This window comes from Amia ocellicauda, chromosome 4 (genome assembly GCF_036373705.1).
Source record: "Amia ocellicauda isolate fAmiCal2 chromosome 4, fAmiCal2.hap1, whole genome shotgun sequence".
Classification (NCBI taxonomy): domain Eukaryota; kingdom Metazoa; phylum Chordata; class Actinopteri; order Amiiformes; family Amiidae; genus Amia; species Amia ocellicauda.
The window spans coordinates 29,096,003-29,116,176 of record NC_089853.1 but is presented as its reverse complement, the minus strand read 5'-3'; the positions used below and the strand labels follow the sequence as shown (position 1 = coordinate 29,116,176).

General features: G+C 37.9%; 1 protein-coding gene across 1 annotated transcript in view; it reads left to right on the top strand.

The window, feature by feature from the left end:
- The window catches only part of ccdc33 (coiled-coil domain containing 33), a 94,870-nt gene that overhangs the window by 62,193 nt on the left and 12,503 nt on the right, over positions 1-20,174 (top strand). The window contains exon 13 of the mRNA XM_066701770.1: positions 8,607-8,795. Within this exon, the coding sequence (XP_066557867.1) occupies positions 8,607-8,795 (189 nt within the window). The remainder of the gene's footprint in view (positions 1-8,606; positions 8,796-20,174) is intronic.

Genomic DNA, 20,174 nt, shown 5'->3' with positions numbered 1-20,174 from the left:
AGGGAAAACATTTATTTTTTCTGTTCAACTGAATTGAGAATTGATGAATTTGTTTGTTTACTTGCAAATCCAGGATCTATTTTATTTGTGGTTGCATTCCTATTAAAGACAGAATTCATTTTTGAAAGTAGCTTTAATGCTATAATTAATGTGGAATCAGCACTGTACATCAAATCAAAGTCCATTAAAAATGCAAGGAAAGTAAGCTTGAAACATGTGGCCTGGCAGAGACTCATGGGTTTCTTCTCCTGCTGTGTACTGGAATAGGTTCTGAAATATTATTGATACCTTCACACTTTTTAAGCTTGTCTTAAGCTGATTAACTACGGCAATATGTTAATTTTCCTCATGCCAGTTAAGACATAGAACACCTCAATTTATGCAGTTTAATGTCTCAACATACTCTGAAATTAAACCATAGAACAAATAACAATTGGAGATAAAAAATAAATCATGGAATTGTTTTGTTTAACAAAATTTAACCCCTTAAGCTGACAAACCCCTCTGGTACACTTAAACAGGCACACAATCCATGTGCTTCTATTTAATCCCATGTGTACTCTTCACTGTTGTGTTCTTTGCCAAGTGTTTGGTATCCCATGAAAGCATTCTCTGATGTGAAAAATGTGTTTACGCCCCCCGCCTCCGCATTCTGAAATGGGGGGGTGGGGGGATACTTGGTCTGAGTAGAAATACAAAATCTCAGAATATATTGACAATTATGACATATTCTGGTACCAGACTGCTACTGATCAAACCAAGACCATCCAAATTTTTTGTAGAATCAACACACACCCGTAGAGAGCTCAAAATGTCAAGATGGAAAACTGTTTACAGTGTACTAATACACAACGATTTTACATAATTGTATCTGAACTTCTCTGTGTTTGACAGAACATCAAATAATTCTTAACAAAACAAGCCTATTTGCAAAGAAATCCGATCGAAACTGAGTGATCTGTGACCGTCTGAATGAGAACAACCCCCCCCACCCCAAGCAGCTTGTGCTTTTACCCTCCGGGCTCTGAATGACAGCAAGCGACACGGAAACTGTTAATCTGATGTGTTTGAAAGTGCTGGTAGCCAAGAGAATAAGCTTTCAAACAATGTAGGAATACAGTGTAACTTCTATGCACAGGAGCTGTGGGTAACACTGCCAAATAATGCTTAAGAGGGTGTAGTAACACAGTATATAATTCTGAAATGTACATTATTTTTCAGTTTTTGGTAACCTAAACTTTTAACTTCTGGCAGGTTACCGCTTTCCTTTGTACCATTTCAGGTTATTCACTGGACTTGAACTGCTTAAATTTAAATAAAAACTGGAAAAACAGGGGTGTTCAAAACTTTAGTCGTGTACATTAATGTTTTTAATGGTTATTCCCTTAAAGTTATATCAGTAACCCTTTATATTAAGGTGTCATTAATACATGATTGCTAAATAGTTTATAAAATAGTTAGGAACCATTAATAATCCCATTGATAAATTATCAATAAACCTTTATAAAATATGATTTATCATTTATCATTCTTTTTTTATTTAACAGAATAGTGATTTGGGATCTGCCAAAACACTATTTTGATTCAAATCTTTATTAAAAATGATACATCATATATTTTAAAAGTATATTGACAATTTATCAATGGAATTATTAATGATTCCTAACTGTTTTATAAACTATTTAGCAATCTTGTATTAATGACACTTTTATGTAAAGTGTTACGGTTAAACATTTGAAATTTAAAAATATACAAAAATGGGCATTTATGCTTGTTGTAATTTTTCTAAAAATAAATGCATAGTTTTATTTATTTATTTATTTATTTATTTAAACAAAATGACATATTCTTTACTGTCCTGGGCTCCTAAGATTTCTCCTCCTTCACAGGAAAGACTGCATAGTTATTGTAATGTGTTAAAATGTATTTAAAAAAAGTTTTCAGTCTGAGTTTTGCCTGTATATTTACTTTGTAAGCTTTAACAGGCTGAGGTACATTTTCCCTTATTAATGAAACTGGAATTAGTAATGTAATAACTGATCAAATATGATCTAATCTGTATTTTATCACTGTGTGGGAGTCTAGATTCAGATCTCTTAAAGAAGAGACCAAGGTTTATGCTTAATTCAGGACTAGACCTTACTGTATTATTGATTTTCTTTCAGGGTGTGTGTGTGGGGGGGGTATTTGGCACACACTTCAATAATTAGTGGCAACATAAAAGAGCAATTGTATAACCCCCCACACACCCCATTTTCACATACTTTTGTTAATTTGCATGAAGTACATGGCAAATTACATGCAAATTAATATTCATATTGTTATCACAGCCTGGGGTAGACTGGAGATTGAATGGTGGTCCGGTTGTACTTACATTAATTGGCCGTGGGTCATTATTCTGAAATAGAGGACAAAGATTAAATGGGGCATAGGAGAGTAAAGCAGTTAACTGACGCACCAGGAAAGGGGGGAGGGGGTTGGGACTTACAGAGTGGAGGTAGCTGGAAGTGGTGGAAGAAAAAAGCAAGTTAATAGGGTGTTGCCTGATGTTGACTCAGATTGTACAAGAGCTCGCATTAGAAACCCCTATTGAGCAGCCTTTGTGTTCCAGGGTTTCATAACTTGAAAAGATTCAAAACTATTGGTAATGTCTTTTCACTAAACAGAGCATGGTGGACAACTCTTATCCTCATGGTTTAGTGGTTTTTACTTCACTAAAATGTATGATGATTTCACGGAATACATTATTTGCTAGACTGAACACATGAAGGGGGCTTCCAAGGGTTTTAATTAGATCAGGAAGATTTCAAGATCGCTACCAAAATCTGAAGCATTGCAACACTCCAGGAGAAGAGAGTGTCTCATCAAGGCAACAGGGGACATGATGGACACCCATCATCCCAAGCAAATGGGGCAAGAGACCAAGTCAAATATAGGGGTGGAAAATTAAATGTATGCCTCCTATGCAGAGATGTTTATAGGGTTTTTATACATAAAAGGAGGGGTATTGGAAAGAAAACTGCATATATAGTTTTGAGTCCTTGACCTTCCAGTACACTAACCCCACTGTTTACAATGAGACATTATGTATAAAAGAAATTAGGTGTAAACCATGCCTACTAATAATAATAATAATAATAATAATAATAATACTAGAAAGGGGAGGTGAGAGAGAGAGAAAATGAACTGGGAGGGAAAGTGGGAAAAGGTGCTAGAGATGGGGGGTAGGGGGTGCGGGGTGTGATGCATTATTCACAAGAGGGGGAACTTAAGTGCCGAATTAATTTGTTTTTCTTTCCAGCTGGTCGCCAAAATAAATTAGCACTTCCAGCCATGCAGTAAAGTGCTGGGGAATTCATTTAGATGAGTGTTATTGCAGCGCCCGAGCAATAACGTTCTTTGGAACACTTACAGACAGAAGCAAGCCAGGCTGGTGTTTGAAACGGAGGCAGTGTAATTATTTCTCTGGCTCCTGTGACTGTCAGTGCAATTGAGGGGAGGGGGTTGGAGGGTGTCTGTAGGCTGCATGCTTATTCTCTTTGTGAGAGTGTTGCACAATCCATCTGTACATTCAGAATAAGACATCTGTTGAATTACTAAGATAAGCAGTAGCTATGGTTGTATTCATGCATGCATGTGTATTGTACACACACACATACTTTGGTTGGATAGATTCTGTAGATGGGTATAGCTGAGTTCTATAAAATACAGACTACACACTTTTAGTGTGTCTCTGTTACTTTAGTGTGGCAGGTAATAGTCCCTTATGTACTCTAATTGAATGTATGCCGGCATTGCAGAAATCAAAAATGCATTTAATTAATATAACCTCAACTGAATGTATTGCACTGCAGCTAATTCTTTCAGTACAGCCACCTAATTCCATACACCTGTCCCAGAGGACCAGAGTCATACATTACAAACACAGTTACAGCCCGCCCTCTTCACTGCTGCATCTGCCAGAGATCAATCATGCCATCAATCGCAATTACAAACATGATTAGTTGTTGAATAAGGAAAAAACATTTGCATTTTTAAAATATGAAGTGTCAAATTAATGCTACAGTTTAAATGTGTGGTGACTTTAAACAATTGATTATGTGTGCTCTGTATGTATATGTTAATTTACAGACTAATGAAGTGTGAAAATCCCTATCTACAACTGTGTCATGCTTCCTTAATGTTTAATACTGAACCCACTTTAATACATCTTTATGAGGATTGCATGTCCACAGCTCTGAATAGAAGTCATCAATGTATATTTGCTAATATTTTCTTCTCTTTAAAATTATTAATATTCCCTATCTATTCCCTGTTCTTTTGTCTTTTTTGGTGTAAGATGGAATATTGTTCTTATTCCAGCTATTCTGAGGTTGGACTGAGCTTTGTCCGCTGATGCACGTCACTGAACTGCAATTCAATTAAACTTTGATCAATATCAATGTATGTATTGCTTGATAGAGACACCAAATTGCATTGTTGTCTAGTGGTAGGCCAGGACTAATGGAACACACATCTGACTAAAGTAGACCAAATAATATATGTTTTTATATATATATGTCCTGTATTCATCTAGCCTAACTATGGGAAAACTGTACTAATCACATATTGAACTTCTCTAGCCATCCAGTCTGTAAAGCCTTCTTTGGGGGAACAGATTAAACCTATTTGGAAAGCACATTAAAATGCCTGTCCATGATAAAATATATCACTGCAGGTATGGATAACTTCTAATATTCACAGACTATTTAAATAATTTCCCGTAATTAGATTTCACAGTTGTTTTACACAATGATACAGGGAACTTGTGAAACATGAACCATTAGCTTCAGTTGTATTTCAAACTGCACATTGCACAACAAACAAACAAATATCTGGTTTGTATCTGTGATGCATGCGTTTCATGCATTCAACATGCGTTTCAAAACTGCAGGGGGGGGGAGGGTGTAATTACTTGAAGAGTGAAGTTGCATTTCTGTCTGCATTTAAAAAAAAGTCCAATATGCATTATTTCCAAAACAAGCCTTATCAATTGGTGGATGCGTGGCTTAGCGATAGCAAGAAAGAGGGTTTCATGGTTGTGAGTTAGCTGCCTGTGCAGATGTTGGCTCTGAGATAGTGTTGTGCCTATGATGTTGTTCACAGCCTGAGCTTTGCAGATGTCTATTGTTTACTCCTATCAGACTGGGTTGATGTGAGTTTTGAATTCCTCTGCCTTGCTTGCAATACGCATGGATGTAGTTCGCCTCAATAGGTCATTAATTGGAAAATGGATGCCAATGTAAAGTTCATCCAAAACGATTTGCAAGAAAGAATTGGGACCCTATAACTTTGAAATAAAATGTGAGGAATCATTTTGTAATAATATAATTATATACATTTGTCTGATAAATCCTTATCGAAGTAATGAACAGATAATAACATAAAATAAATGAAAACGAATATCTTAAAGAGCTAAGTGTGAGCAGTCTTTTGGTGTTTTGGATCGAGCAGTGGCCTTCAGTCTGGGTGTGGGCAATGAGTGGACTTCCCTTTGTGGTCTCCCTCTCTGGTTGTGCAGTCACAGAGATGAGTAATGAGCCGGGCGGAGCAGGACACAGCCGCGGCACACATCTTTGTTAAACAGAGCTCACTGCCTTCTCTGCTGCCATTGTGTCCCAAAGGAGGCTTCAGAGCCTTGCTAATTGAATGAAGTACACGTGCCACCTCCATAGCAGACATCCGTCAAGCGCATGGGGTGAAAGATGGCAGATAAACCAGGTCTTTGAGAGGCTTTAGTTTCTCTTCAGGACCATGGACAGTGATTGCAAGTAAAGTCAATCAGAAGGGGCAACAGTTGCCTGCTGTAGGGTTGACACAGGAATAGCTGTCAAGGTCATTGTGCTTGCATATATTAACATTTATAGTGTGAAGTTGTTCATTTTAAAAACATACAGATATATGTCTAGGTTTTAGAAGCATGTTAATACTAGCTACATCCTTATTTTATTTTGTTTTACTTTATATTCTATATTGAAGTAATTGTTTTTCTAATGGGTCTCTAAGCAGGTGTGCACAGATCTAAGTAAAATATGAATTAAATGGAAGATAAAGAAAGACAGAAGAAAAGATAGAGGAGATAGTATAGGACAGGGTAGGGTAGCATATGACCTCTCCTGTTCTGCTACTCAGAGTGAATTGTTGCATGGGGATCTGTGTGGCAGGGGGCAGGTGGCTGGGGACTGCAGTACAAATGAATGCTGAGCAGCGGCTGTGTGACTGTGCATAGCTTAGCATACACTCCATCCCGTCTCATTACCCCACTGACCGCTGCTTTCCGTTTCCAGGCACGCGCCGACTGAGAGACGGGGACTCGCTGCTCACAGACATTGCATGCCCCTAATTTGGAGAGATAGATTGTTCTTTTGTGTAGAATCAAGCTAAACTAATTTGATTTTCTTCCATATGCCAGGTTAATGAATGAGCAGCTAGAGAGCAAACATCCTTATTATGGAAAACAAAAACTGCATTGTCTCTCTCCGTGGCAAGACCTAGAAGCTATCTGACAGACACATTTTTGGTCTTCCTGTGTCTATTCTTATTTTTCAGTTGCTTTTTGTTAGTTGTTAGCAGTAATGCATTTTTCTTTTGCCTCTCAGTGTTAATTCAGGGCATTATTGTATGTGGTCTTGATTGATTGCAACCATGTAGGAGTTGTTCATTTCTTTTTGTGCACGGAAGGAAATAATCCTCAAATTTGATATGTTATGGGTCAGCTTGTTCATTGCTCATGAACTCAGTTAAAGCCTCCTAAGATGAGGATGCACAAAATTCCAAACGGCAAAATGTAACTGTTATGTTCTCCAACATCCTTTAGAGCACTGACAGGAGTAATGTCTTCTGTAGCAATATGAGAAACCCTGTTGTCCTGAACATAGCAGTCCATGTGTTGGTAGATCTGACCTTTTATTTACTAGTCTCGATACTAGTAATGTATATATAAACATTATTGAATATATTGACATTTTGGGGGGCGGGGTAGGTAGTCTAATATTTAAACCTTTAGTGAGGTCCTGCAAGATCTCATGAAAATCATGAATATTAGTTTTGTGTAATTATTATAATTAGATTTTAAGGGGCTTCATTAAACAAAACCCACCTGAGTCTGAGCAAAAATTAAGGTATTTACAAATTCAAAGTATCATTGAAGCATATTTCTAGAAAAAAAAATATGAAGAAAAGGAAAGTTATAATCTAGAGCAATTTCACCCTAAAGGCATTAGCTTTGAATTATACATCATTATTGAATCTCTCTGTGCTGGGGAAATGTAAATCCCTCAGTTATAAATTAAATAGTATTGAGTAAAGAAATTGTTTCTTACAAACAATAATAAACCACTAACCAGGCTACTGCCTCAACAGCTGGACTGCATGATGTATTCATTCCATGTTAATATATTTATTTTCATGTTTTGAATTTTAACTATGAAAAGATGAAGGGCTTCATTATAGATTAGTTGTATTCATTAATTACGTTAACATGTTTCTTGACAAATTTGCTTGAATAAATGCATATATTTTTAGAACAGGACGCAATGATTCAGACTTTGATATTTATATTAGCAGTTGAAGAAAAATTCCTGAAGCAGCTATAGGTCATGAGTTTTGCAATGCGACTGGTTGTTGTTGCATCCTCTTCATTCCTATTTTCTCATTTGCTCACGATGGTCATGTTTCCAGGCCTTTAGTAGGTGATGGGTTAAAGAGAGCTATAAAATCTGACTTTCCCACACTACATGTTAAACTTGATGTAGTGTAACTTGTGTGCTTCTCATATATGTATTTCCGTTGACCTTTCAGGTTCAAATCTTTGTCTGCAATACACAACCAACTGTTCCCTTTGTGTATTTCTCTAGCAAGCACTAATACGAGCAAGCATACCATCAAAATAGATATATTTGTTATATAATTACAAATTAACGGTCCATGCAGCTGCGGCTCTGCGGGCTTAAGGAGACCTGGCAAAGGGTAATGCTTTAAGAAATTGAATGAATGAGTAATTTATGTAGTCCCGGAAATATATTTTAAATGTACTTATGTCAAGTCTCTGTAAGAGGCTGAAACATAATTGTGGTGAACTGTTGGATTAGCCCAGGCAGAGTGTATCCGTTCGTAATGAGATTAGCTCGGAGTCTGTAAAATCATTTCCAGTGAGTAGCTCCTGTTTAGACAGAGGGAGTTGGAACCTGAGACGATGTCAGAGCCTGGATTTATCCTCCATCAGAGTATGTCCTGGCCACAAAGGAATCAAAAGCAATGGATGTTCGTAGTGATTATAGCAGCATGGCAGAAAATGTATAGCCTGGTGTATTTTATTCCAAAGTTAAAAATAATTGATCACACTAATATGCTTGTTCATCGGTTATCAGATTCAGTAAAACAATATGATTTTTTTTTTTTAATTTATTATAAGTATCTGATGATTTTATGTAAACTTACCCCATTGTGTTTTAATGATATGGGACATGCCGTCCAAAGCTTATTTTTAAACCATTATAATTGTGATTTTGTTGTTATATAGCACTAATGCCACAAATGCTACAGATAATCATACTCTGTTGTTTTAGCGCCCAGACTCTGTGCTGGCATCTGTTGACCCCAGCATGCTGCCCTCTCTGGACACGGAGCAGTTCAACGGCGGTGGAGTGTCCCACCCACCTGTACCACCACTCTCCTTCCTTCCGCACCAAGAAGAGGACCCCTCCCTATGCCCCCCATCCCCCCACGATGACCTCAACACCAAGTGGCAGCTCACGGTGAGCCCCCTTCCCACCACGGCACAGAATACACTGTGGGTGAAAATCATCAACAACCAGGACTTCACACAGTGGGATTAAGAGCCAATCAGCCAGTGGCTTCGGTCTTTATAGAGAACGGTTTGGGTTTGTGAAGTGTTTTTAAATAACAATGGCTCTAATACTGGAAAAAACATACTGAAACTCTCTCCTTTAGAGCAGTATACTCCCTCATGTGACAGGTCTTAGACAAGGACACGTTGATCTCAGTAAACTTTTCTTTCAGTCATTGTTTCATATATTCACATTGCGTTTTAACCAGTAATGCATTTCTCTGTTGATCTATAAATCAACATTCCTATTCAGTTTTTAGTATATTTATTTTGCCACTGCTTTGTACAATGCTATAGTGCTTTCTATTTACTCTATTTAAAATCTGCACTTCACAGAGCAGAATAATGCCATTCTAAAACTATTTGTGGTATGGCATTCTGTATGCTGAAAAACATTAATTTCACACATACATTGTTCTGGAGCAAATTCTTGATAATAACATCATATTATGAAGATGCATTTTCTCCCCAAACCCCTGAAGTTTCACACACACCAACACACCAAGCCTAAAAAAAGTGATCAATATCAACTGTAGATACAATATTTATAATTCACTAAGTCACCTCGGTGCAGTATTGATTTTTTTTTTTTTTTCAGAAACCCAGAAAGTAATGTGATTGCTCCTTTTTCGGCAGAGACCAAACACACAGAAGCATGCTGTCGCAGTAGGAGAGAGACTGCGCAATGATTATTTTGATTAGTGCTCCAATAAATTACAGAGGAAGAAAGGGATTTTATTAACAGTTTGTTGAAGCTCTTCTTTGTCCCCACATTACCAATATCTTTGTCTGCTTTCAGTATACCTAGTAATGCATTGCTAATCTTCCCACACATTCATACCAGGACACTCATATTCTGCTAATCTGCATGTGAATGTGCTTGCAGGGCAGCTTAGAATAAGAATTTTGCTGTAACTGCTTTGCCTGACAGTCATAAAAGTGCCCCTTTGACAATGGCTTACAGCAGGTCTTCTTACAGCCAGATCCGAGATTGTGATATGAGATTTAATAAAGGCCCAGTGTAGCGAGGAGAGTACAGTCAGAAAGCCGCTCAATTTGAGCCCTTCCATTCTGTAAGTGTGCACCGGGCTTCTTCTTTTTTTCTTCCAACCTGCATTAAACATAACTGAAGTGACAGTTTCACAATCTGAGCAGGTTACTGTTGAATTGTTTCTCTGTGCTCCACGCTGACATGTTGATTTAACCCCTTCGGGTACTGTGGATTTCACACACCACTGCCATCGGGCAAAAATACTAACAGTGTGTCTGTAGGGGATAGAAAACAGTGCATGTTTATTTTTTCATTAGTGTATGGTTCACTCCAAACTTGTATCATAATTCACCTTGGCATTACAGGAATCTGGTCTTAAAAATTGGACCCCTGGAAAAATCTGTTCTGTTTTCAGTTTTTCCTTTGTGTATGTAAAGTGTCAGGTGAATATAAGTCTTTTTTCTGCATTTTAAACATTTCCAATAGCACTATGAGCATTAGGAGGTATTGCATTGATTCTGAACAATGTGAAGAAGCAGTTTGGTCAACCGTTCCCAATTTTACATGGCTAGTGTTTGCTCACAGTGACACCTAGTGGCCAAACCTGTAACGCTGCTGTTCATACGGTGAAGTCGGACTTCACGGTTTTTGGAGATGGTCAGTGGAAATAGTGATATTTCAGTGTTGAATAAATATACATTCAAATAATCAGTCTGCTAATGCTCAGTCTAAATCCGATTTAAAGCCAATCAAGCAGATGGGGGGTTTCATATTAGGAATTCTATGATCAGATCTGTTCCAGACAATAGGGGATTTTAAATTGTTAATCAGTGTAGCTTACAGAAATTTAAGAAAATGAAAGAAATATTATTCATTTGATTATAATCTGCTTGTGTGATTGGTGGTGTTAGCCAGAGAAAGGAGTCATTTGCTGCAATGTCCATCTATCTTAGCTATATACTGTCTAAGTGTTGTTGGATCTTCTAATGGTATAAGTACACAGGTTTGTAATCGAGGAAAGAATGATTATTTTTTGTCTCTGCCATAGAGCAGTTGTCAGACCTGTAAAAAAAAAAAAAAAAAAAGACAAAATAAAATCTTTCAAGCACTGACAGACCAAGCTAAGATTGGCCTCTCTTTATTCTCAAAGGTCTTGAGATTCACATTTAAATGTGTATTTCTTCTCTCTGCCCACGGGGTCCTGGCAGTTATTAAAACCATTTTATATATTTTTTATTTTTTTTATTTTAAATGGAATATCTCGTTCTTTGCGATCTTGGAGCGCGCCCAGAATAATAAACCCTGTAGGCGTTTGAAGGTTCAAGAGCACCTCTCGATTGCATGGCTGCCTGCGAGAAATGAGAAAACTGTGCCGACTGTACGGCTACACTTATTGACCATGGCGTCGGAGAAACCTGCCCTCGAGAAAGAAAGGCAGAGAAAGACAGACAGTGAAATGCCTGAGTGAGTTTCAGAGCAGTCTGACAGGGACTTTTTAAAAGGTATTTTTAATAAGTGTACATGTGCCATAAAATAAACTCAGTGAAACAGGTGTTAATTTGAATTTGTGCCATTGAATTTAGACTATGGACATGGACAGTTTATATGGAATATTCTCACTGGCTTATAGGGCTTGTATTCACAGAGCTTCAGAAACAGGGAACTCCTTTCATTATTGATAGTATAACCCCTTGCTATTGTGAAGAACTATCCATATTTAGAATAAATCTCTTAGGAATTGGCGGGGTTTTATTTTTTGAGTGATTGTGGATTGTAATTATGTATTTATTGTATGTGTTATGTCAGTGCTTGTTTTCTGTAGGATACACATTCATTACATTTTCCATTAAATTATTATTATTTTTGTCATTTAGCTGACGCTCTTATCCAGGGCGACTTACATTTGTACCCATTTATACAGCTGGGCATTTTACTGGAGCAATCTAAGTGAAGTACCTTGCTCAAGGGTACAACAGCACTGCACCACCCGGGATTTGAACCCACAACCTTCATGAGTCCAGAGCCCTAACCACTGCTCCACAGTGCTGCATAAATAAATGTGTGTTGTATTAAGGTAGCCTTGCTCCATGCTTTCATTGATTTTTGTTGCATTTAATCTCCCTTCAGAGTTTCAGGAAGGGCGTTGTTCTCAATATCAGTTATGAAAAGCTAATTTTAAATGATTTTTACCCTTCACGCTAATGTAAGTTCATGTTTTTGCTGGTATATTGTAACCAGAAAATGCAGACACAAAATGGCTAAATCCATATGGAAATAAATATTCTTCAGAACCAATCTGAACATCACTCTTTTTCCTCAGGTTCCATAAATAGTGTTACCAGACTACAATTTGCTCAGTTTTCTGCTGTTTTTAAAAGTGTCCCTTAATATTGTAGTAACTGTAGGACTCAATGACTTACTGTTCGGCTGGCAGCCAAATACCTGTTTGTTGAGAATTGGCTTGTGGAATTGTAGCAAGAGGTGCCCTTGTCCTTAACAGTCATGGTTAATAGAAGCTGGGGACTTGAATCTGTTACGTTTCAGTCCCAGCTCCCAGAATGAGACGCCACTGCCTCATTAAATTTCAGTTATCGGGCTCCTTTACTACCGTCAATGGTGTCTTATTTTCTGCCTTCTTCTGTTCTTCTCCGATAAGGAAGGCAAGCAGCAATTAAAGTGGGACAGATTGGGGTTAGCAGGGATCTCCTGGCTCCTAGTGTGCATACAGGTTACCCTGCAGTTTTTTATGTGTCGGGGAGGGAGCTGTATCTGCCGACCGCAGCTGGAGTGGAGAGCATTGGGGAGATTTAAAGCTCTCTCCACTGGCTCCTTACTATTGTCTTCCCCAGTCTCAACCCGGACGGAGATTAACTGTTTTTCAATAAAGCCATCGGAGGGTTTAATTCAATTGTCTGCTCTCGCTTCTATTAGCTCAGCCACTATTAATGGAGTTGAGAGTATTTCACCCATCTCTACTATCTCCTTTTCCCTAAGAATCACTGGCAAATAAACTAAGAGTCACGAATCTGAATTGAGCCATCATCAGAGATAAGAGGAGGTTAAATAGACCATTGTAATTCATTTTTTTCAATCAAGTTTGAAAACTGTGCATATTTGTTTGTTGTTTATATATGTTGAGGTTAAAATGCTGTTATACATTTCCCTACATTTTGCAATGCACAGCACATTATTGTATTGCTGGCCTTCTTATATTAGGCCTTTAAAATGAACCATTTATCAGGTTTACCCAAGCCATTCCATTTTACATTATTATTGCAGCTGTGTGTTTGGTGAAGCGGTCTGATAAATAGTTTATTGGCTATATAATTTGGTAACACTCTCAAGGAAACCAATAAGGGAAGTGTCTGGAGAAATGCAATAAAATGGTTTTCAGCCTACACAGACAAGTGAAGGCCTCAGATGAAATGCATACAGTGATGCTCATTTTAGGTGTTTTTAGAAACAAGTGCCTGTTTCACACTCATAGGAGCTGGTGAGTTGTCTCTGTCTTAGTAGTGACTTTGAACCCTCTTCGTTTAACATATCCTTCTGCTCTGGCATCCCTGCCTCAATTACTGGATATCAATAAAATACATAAATTAAACATCCAAGAAACCATTAACAAACTAATTTGCTAATTTTAGGAGCTTATTCCAGACTAGGCTACTGTTATTCAGTGGTGTTGTCCAGTTAGTTCTCAGTTGTTGTTGTTTTAATTTTCCCATGACAATAAAAGAGTATGGCATTATTCTTTGTTACAACAGCACTGTAATATACTATTAAAATGAAAACCTAATGCTGTTGTTTATAGGGTTATATGAAGGACCACATGAAGAATCGAGCAGTACTGTGCTTCTTATTTCAAATATGTTGTTCTCAGTGTCAGTATTATGCACTTTTATTTGCTTTGTAGAATTTGTCTTTAAGTATAATGTATCATTAGAGCTCCCCCTTCCAGACCCCCACCCCCTTTTTAACATTTGCCTAACGATTGCTTTATGCAACCATACCATGCATCCTTGAAATGGTTTTACTAGACTTCCACCATAAGACCATGCCAAGTCATTAACATAGAGGGGTTCTGCCACATACTGAGTTGCTTTAGAGAACCGTACCAATTTATCCAGCAATGATTACATCCTGTGACCCTCACACTTCAGACTGATCGACTGATTCTTCACACCACTCTGTACTCCAGCCACAGTTGAGTGTACATGGAAAAAAAGGCTGTAGGCTTTCAAGGGGACAGATTCACAGCTGATTAGATTTTGCCCTTTTGGGAAAAGCTTCCATTTCCTGTGAATAATGATGGTGTGATGGGCAGCACCTCTGCAAAGCACTAATCAACCCAAGGAAGCATACGTTTCCACAGCTATGAGAGTGCTGGGCGGTCCACACTGTTTTCCCATTTAAATACAATCCTGTCAGGTCCAAATCAGGCCATGAATCATATCCAGAGTCCCAGTGAACAGCCTGCCTTCCATCCCTTAGACCATCAATCCTCAAGACCTTCAATATGTGTGCTCTTCAAAGGTGACGTGTGAAAAAGTAATACTATGTCAATGGCCTGTTTTCAAAGTACTTCCTCCTTGTTCCTGGACCAACTCTGCCTTTTGCCTGCCTTTTGAGCTGGATGGGTCAGTGTTTAAACATTGCTGCCTTACACTCAATCGCCAGTTTGAACTTTGTGACTGTTCGCCCCTCCTTCACTACAGGATGAAAGAAAAAAAAATATATATATACACGTTATTTACCTTGTGTAAAAATAATATATATAAATCCACTCAATGACTCGGTTTGGCACTTCCTGGGGAGAAAATAAATATTTAGGTAGTCCATCAAATTGCAATTGTGTAAAGCCCAGGCTGACGGGTTTAAAATGTAACTCTATTTCTCATAAAGCAGCTGTGAAATTACACATCAGAAAGTGTCATTGCATTAACACCAGCAGGTACATACTAGGCAGACTGATAGGTGGCCTTTCCTAGCAGAACGGTAACATTTTCCAGTGTGAGGGTTTGGCTCAGTTGGACTGTCAGTGGCTGTGAAATCTGTACAATGTTCAGATCTCTTATTGGTTTTAGTTTTCATGTTTGTTTTCCAGAATATGACGTCTCCTATCTCCACCTCCAGGGTGCCCTGCAGACAGTATCTCTAAGCCTGAGTCACTCTTCACCTAAGCCTCTTTTCTCTCAACTGGGGTCTCTTGCCTCCTTGTCACTGGAAACTCCAGCTTAATTTCCAGTAGCCTATTACAGGATATACATCCATCCCCCATCCTCTGCTATACAGCTGTCATTGCTTCAGTGTCTACTGTGACTTCAGAGCAGCACAAACATCACAATTGCATTTGCAGAGGGATTTTTCAAAGCTGTTTTTTTCTGAAATTGTAAAGGTGCAGATATAGCAAAATATCCCATAGGTTTGTACAGAGGGAGAAAATATCTGCCTGCATAAAATTTAGAAAAAATGAAAAAAGTCCATCTGTGGTTTGATGATGTAGAACAAATTGAGCACTGGAGGAATGGAACATGTTCAGTGTTATACTTTATAGATACAATATCTATTACTGGTATACTGACATTATAAGTAACGATTAACATTAAAAAAATCGATATATTCAAATTTAACAATATAAGAACATACAGTTTACAAATGAGAGGAGGCCATTCGATCCATCGTGCTCGTTTGGTGTCCATTAATAACTAAGTGATCCAAGGATCCTATCCAATCTATTTTTAAATGTTCCCAAATTTTCAGCTCAAACACATCGCTGGGGAGTTTGTTCCAGATTGTGACGACTCTCTGTGTGAAGAAGTGTCTCCTGTTTTCTGTCTTGAATGCCTTGAAGCCCAATTTCCATTTGTGTCCCCGGGTGCGTGTGTCCCTGCTGATCTGGAAAAGCTCCTCTGGTTTGATGTGGTCGATGCCTTTCATGATTTTGAAGACTTGAATCAAGTCCCCACGTAGTCTCTTCTGTTCCAGGGTGAAAAGGTTCAGTTCCCTTAAGTCTCTCAGTAGGACATTCCCTTCAGACCTGGAATAAGTCTGGTTGCTCTCCTCTGAACTGCCTCTAGAGCAGCGATATCTTTCTTGAAGTGTGGAGCCCAGAACTGTACACAGTATCCAGATGAGCTCTAAATAGTGCATTGTACAGTCTGAACATTACTGCCCTTGTTCTCAATTCTACACTTTTGACAATATACCCTGACATTCTGTTTGCCTTTTTTATTGCTTCCCCACACTGTTTGGATGGAGAAAGTGAGATGAAAAGATTTAAATGATAGAAATACTACGACATCCATTTTGTGGCATATCTATGTATGTTGTGATTTTAGTGTTGTGTGTTTGCTGCTGACCCCTGGTCCCTCTCCGAGAGCGTGTGTGAGAGTAAGGATGTACCCTCGCAGTGACTGTCCTTCACCCAGCCCCAATCCACGTCCTTGACACTGCCTGTGTGACAGCTAATATGTCTTTGTGTTGCTGACAGAGTTTAATTAAAATTATTCAGTGACCAGACTGCCTTCCTACAGGGAGTCCAGTAATTCAATTAGGGTGATGTTCCGTGGTAAATTTAAACTGAATCAAGGGGTGCAAATTGATTTAGAACATTTAATGTTATTTCAGGGTACCACAGATGTATGGAAATTGCAATCTCATGGTGCAATAGGTGCACATGATGAAGAATATTAACCTAGTTAAATAGATCATGCTTGTGTATTATATATGACATTAAGAAAGGCTATAGATTGGTTCAAGGAGTAGGAGGTTAAATTAAAAGCCTTCCCCCAACTGCCATACAAGGTCATGGGTTTAAATCTCATTTGTGTCAGATTATATCTGAATCTGGCCTAGGAAAACAGCACATTTTTCCAGAGGCAATTTACACTTTAATAAATATAAGCCAGGATAGTAGACCATTGATTTGGCTATTGTGAGACTCAATGCATTTGATTTTGCTGCAAACATTTTGATCAGATGAAAATTAAAAGGATGAAATGAATAAGCATCTGAGATCATGAACAAGTGACAGGTTTATTTGGCTATAAAGAGTTTAAACCCAACATGAATATATTTCATATTTTGTTCTGGACGAGTTTAAGGTAATTAAATGAAATGCCACACAAACAACCATTAAGATGTATTACTTCTTGCATATCTCATTGTTTGTTAAGGTCAGGGATTCACTTAAAGGGATTTTTCACAGTAAATAAATATTCAGGTTAAAACCAGCATATTGAAAACTGCTCATAGCTGTAGTAAACAAAGTGCGGTGAGAATGTAAATTACTGTTTCATGCCCAAGTTGACTGTTTCGCAGAGACCATGGTAACAAAGCTTTCCACAGCACGTCTACTCTTGTGCTCAATTCCTAAACAAAGTGCATAAATACAAATAATCACATACATTGTCAGGAGAAAAAGTCTTCAAAATGTATTTGAATTTTAAAAGTAACTGTGCTTCAACTATAGCCTCTATAGCAATATTTTTCTATTACAGACATTTGAATGTGTTTTTATAGCATCTTATAGAATCTTATTTTGATGCTTTTTTGTAACGTATACCAAATAATATGGAAATAATGATGATATGAACTGGTCCCTAGAGTATCTACTGGTCTGGTTTGTTTGTTTTTTAGGGATATTAAGACCGGGATATAACATATCACTGCCAGTGCTTCGTGGCAAGTTGCTTAAATGTAATATATGCTTAAATATTATGGCACAGTATTACATCCAGAAGTCATAAACAGAGACGTGAACCTACACTCCTCACATATATTACAAATGCAGTTTCCTGGTTGTTTATTTGTATTTGGCTTGGTCTTGACAAAGGTCTGCCGTATACTTTAAAAGATGCATCTCTGGCTCTTATATGAAGGGATGCATCAATAATGAATAAAGTGTGAGTTTTTGAAAGTGCTAAACTGCACCTTAAGCCAATAACAGTGCAATGGAGAGAAGCGATTTAATTTGAAAGAGCATTAAATTTTAAAATGTCTCCAAACGTTCCTGGACTGAAGGATATTTGGTGTTCCTGCAGACTAAGCATATGAAATAACTTCCTTCATTGTTCTTTCATGAACGAGATCGCTGATTATTGCCCATAAATATTGATGTAATTTCTCAGTTTTCTAGGGGCCTTTTGTTTTCAATGCATGATTGATATTTAAAGTAAACTATATACATTTTTTCAGTATAATTGCTAAAGTTTTTTTTTTCTTTTCCTCCAGAACCGTGTTACTATATATATATATATATATATATATATATATATACAGTGAGGGAAAAAAGTATTTGATCCCCTGCTGATTTTGTACGTTTGCCCACTGACAAAGAAATGATCAGTCTATAATTTTAATGGTAGGTGCATTTTAACAGTGAGAGACAGAATAACAACAACAAAATCCAGAAAAACGCATTTCAAAAAAGTTATAAATTGATTTGCATGTTAATGAGGGAAATAAGTATTTGACCCCTTCGACTTAGTACTTGGTGGCAAAACCCTTGTTGGCAATCACAGAGGTCAGACGTTTCTTGGAGTTGACCACCAGGTTTGCACACATCTCAGGAAGGATTTTGTCCCACTCCTCTTTGCAGATCCTCTCCAAGTCATTAAGGTTTCTAGGCTGACTTTCTTTGTCAGTGGGCAAACGTACAAAATCAGCAGGGGATCAAATACTTTTTTCCCTCACTGTGTGTATATATATATATATATATATATATATATATATATATATATATATATATATATATATATATATATAATGTGTGTGTGTGTGAGTGTTTGTGTATATGTTACTTCAGTGATATAATAAAGATAGTTCACCTTAACATCAGGGTCTTTTTAACTCAAATACAACTTTTCGATAGCATCTGGTTTATCCCAAACAAATCCTGATTTTAATAATGTATATGTGTTCTTTGGAAGTTTATGGCCATTCATCTGTGTGCAGTCATCCTTGTGGCAGTCCCCTTTGTATAGTCATACTGTGCTGTATATTTGCTGTGTTGCAACAAGTGTAAAAAATAAAAATAAAAAAGAAACCCTTCTATAGTTAGAATGCTGCCCAACTTCAACAGAGCGTAATACGTAATGCCTCCCTGCCTTGCAGGTTTTCTCCTGTGTCAGGACTAGGAGGCAGGATAGAGATGCTACGTGGCACCATATCTGTGGATACAGTGCTAATTTTCTTAAGATATAAGAGCCGACGTCTGAAGCTTGCCAACTCAACCTTGGCTGTCAGATAAGAGAAAAGCTGTCTAAGCAAAAACCCCCAGCCCTCGCAACACACCCATTACCTGCGCCTTCCATTAGCACTCTGCCTGCTACCGGCACACAGTGAGGGGGAGAGAGGGGCCCCAGGGAGACGGCCTGTCATGCAGGCTAATTGCAGCACTATGTAGCAGCAGACACTGGCATATCACTTAACTTGAAAGAGCCCATTTACTCCATTTTGCGGGCTGTGCGTTGAATGTAGATAAGCTGGGAGTGCAGCCTCTTTCATAACTGGGCCATCTCTCCACAGAGCACACTAAGCAAAGGGCAATGAAATGTTAAAGAGCTTCAGCAAATGGCAGCGCAAGCCTGAACATAGGCCTACTCTTAGTTCTTTGACTTAAAATGGGTTATGTATGTATTTATTTATTTATTTATTTAACAGAGATCTTTGTTTACAAAAAGGCTTCTTCTCAGGAGCATTAAGACAGGTCATACAGTCTACTCACCGTTTAATAGAGACGCAACTGCCAGAAATGGGAGCAGGAGAAAAGGGGAGTTGGGTGCCTGCTAGGTGCATTCTTGCAGAATAAACATTGGGCTATATATAGGCTTTTGAGATGCACCAGAATTTATATTTCTCTCACCACTAGAGCATGCAGCTTGCAATTAATTCAGTAAATGATTCACGTGAGTTAAGGTGAGCGTTTAAATAGATAGTACTTATCTTCTAAGAAATTGCTTATGCTTGTGATAGGATGCAACAACATTAGAAATTCAGACTCTTTGTAAGATTCATCCTTGGGCAGGCTTTTTGTCCCTGTTCACAGTGTATGTGGACAGTGTACACAGTGCCATTACAGTAGCAAAATGATATTAAACTATAGGAAAGTTCTGAGAAATATCTTGTAAAAGGTGGTACTCAATGTAATTTTGTTTAATTTAACCTGTTCATTGGAGATTCCTAATCAGCTTTATGCAAAATACAAACATGCATTTTCAGCTGTCCTCCCTGACTGAATGGAAGGCTCTTTAACAAAGAGATATAGTCCTACAGGTATGTAAGGAAGGTGTCTAC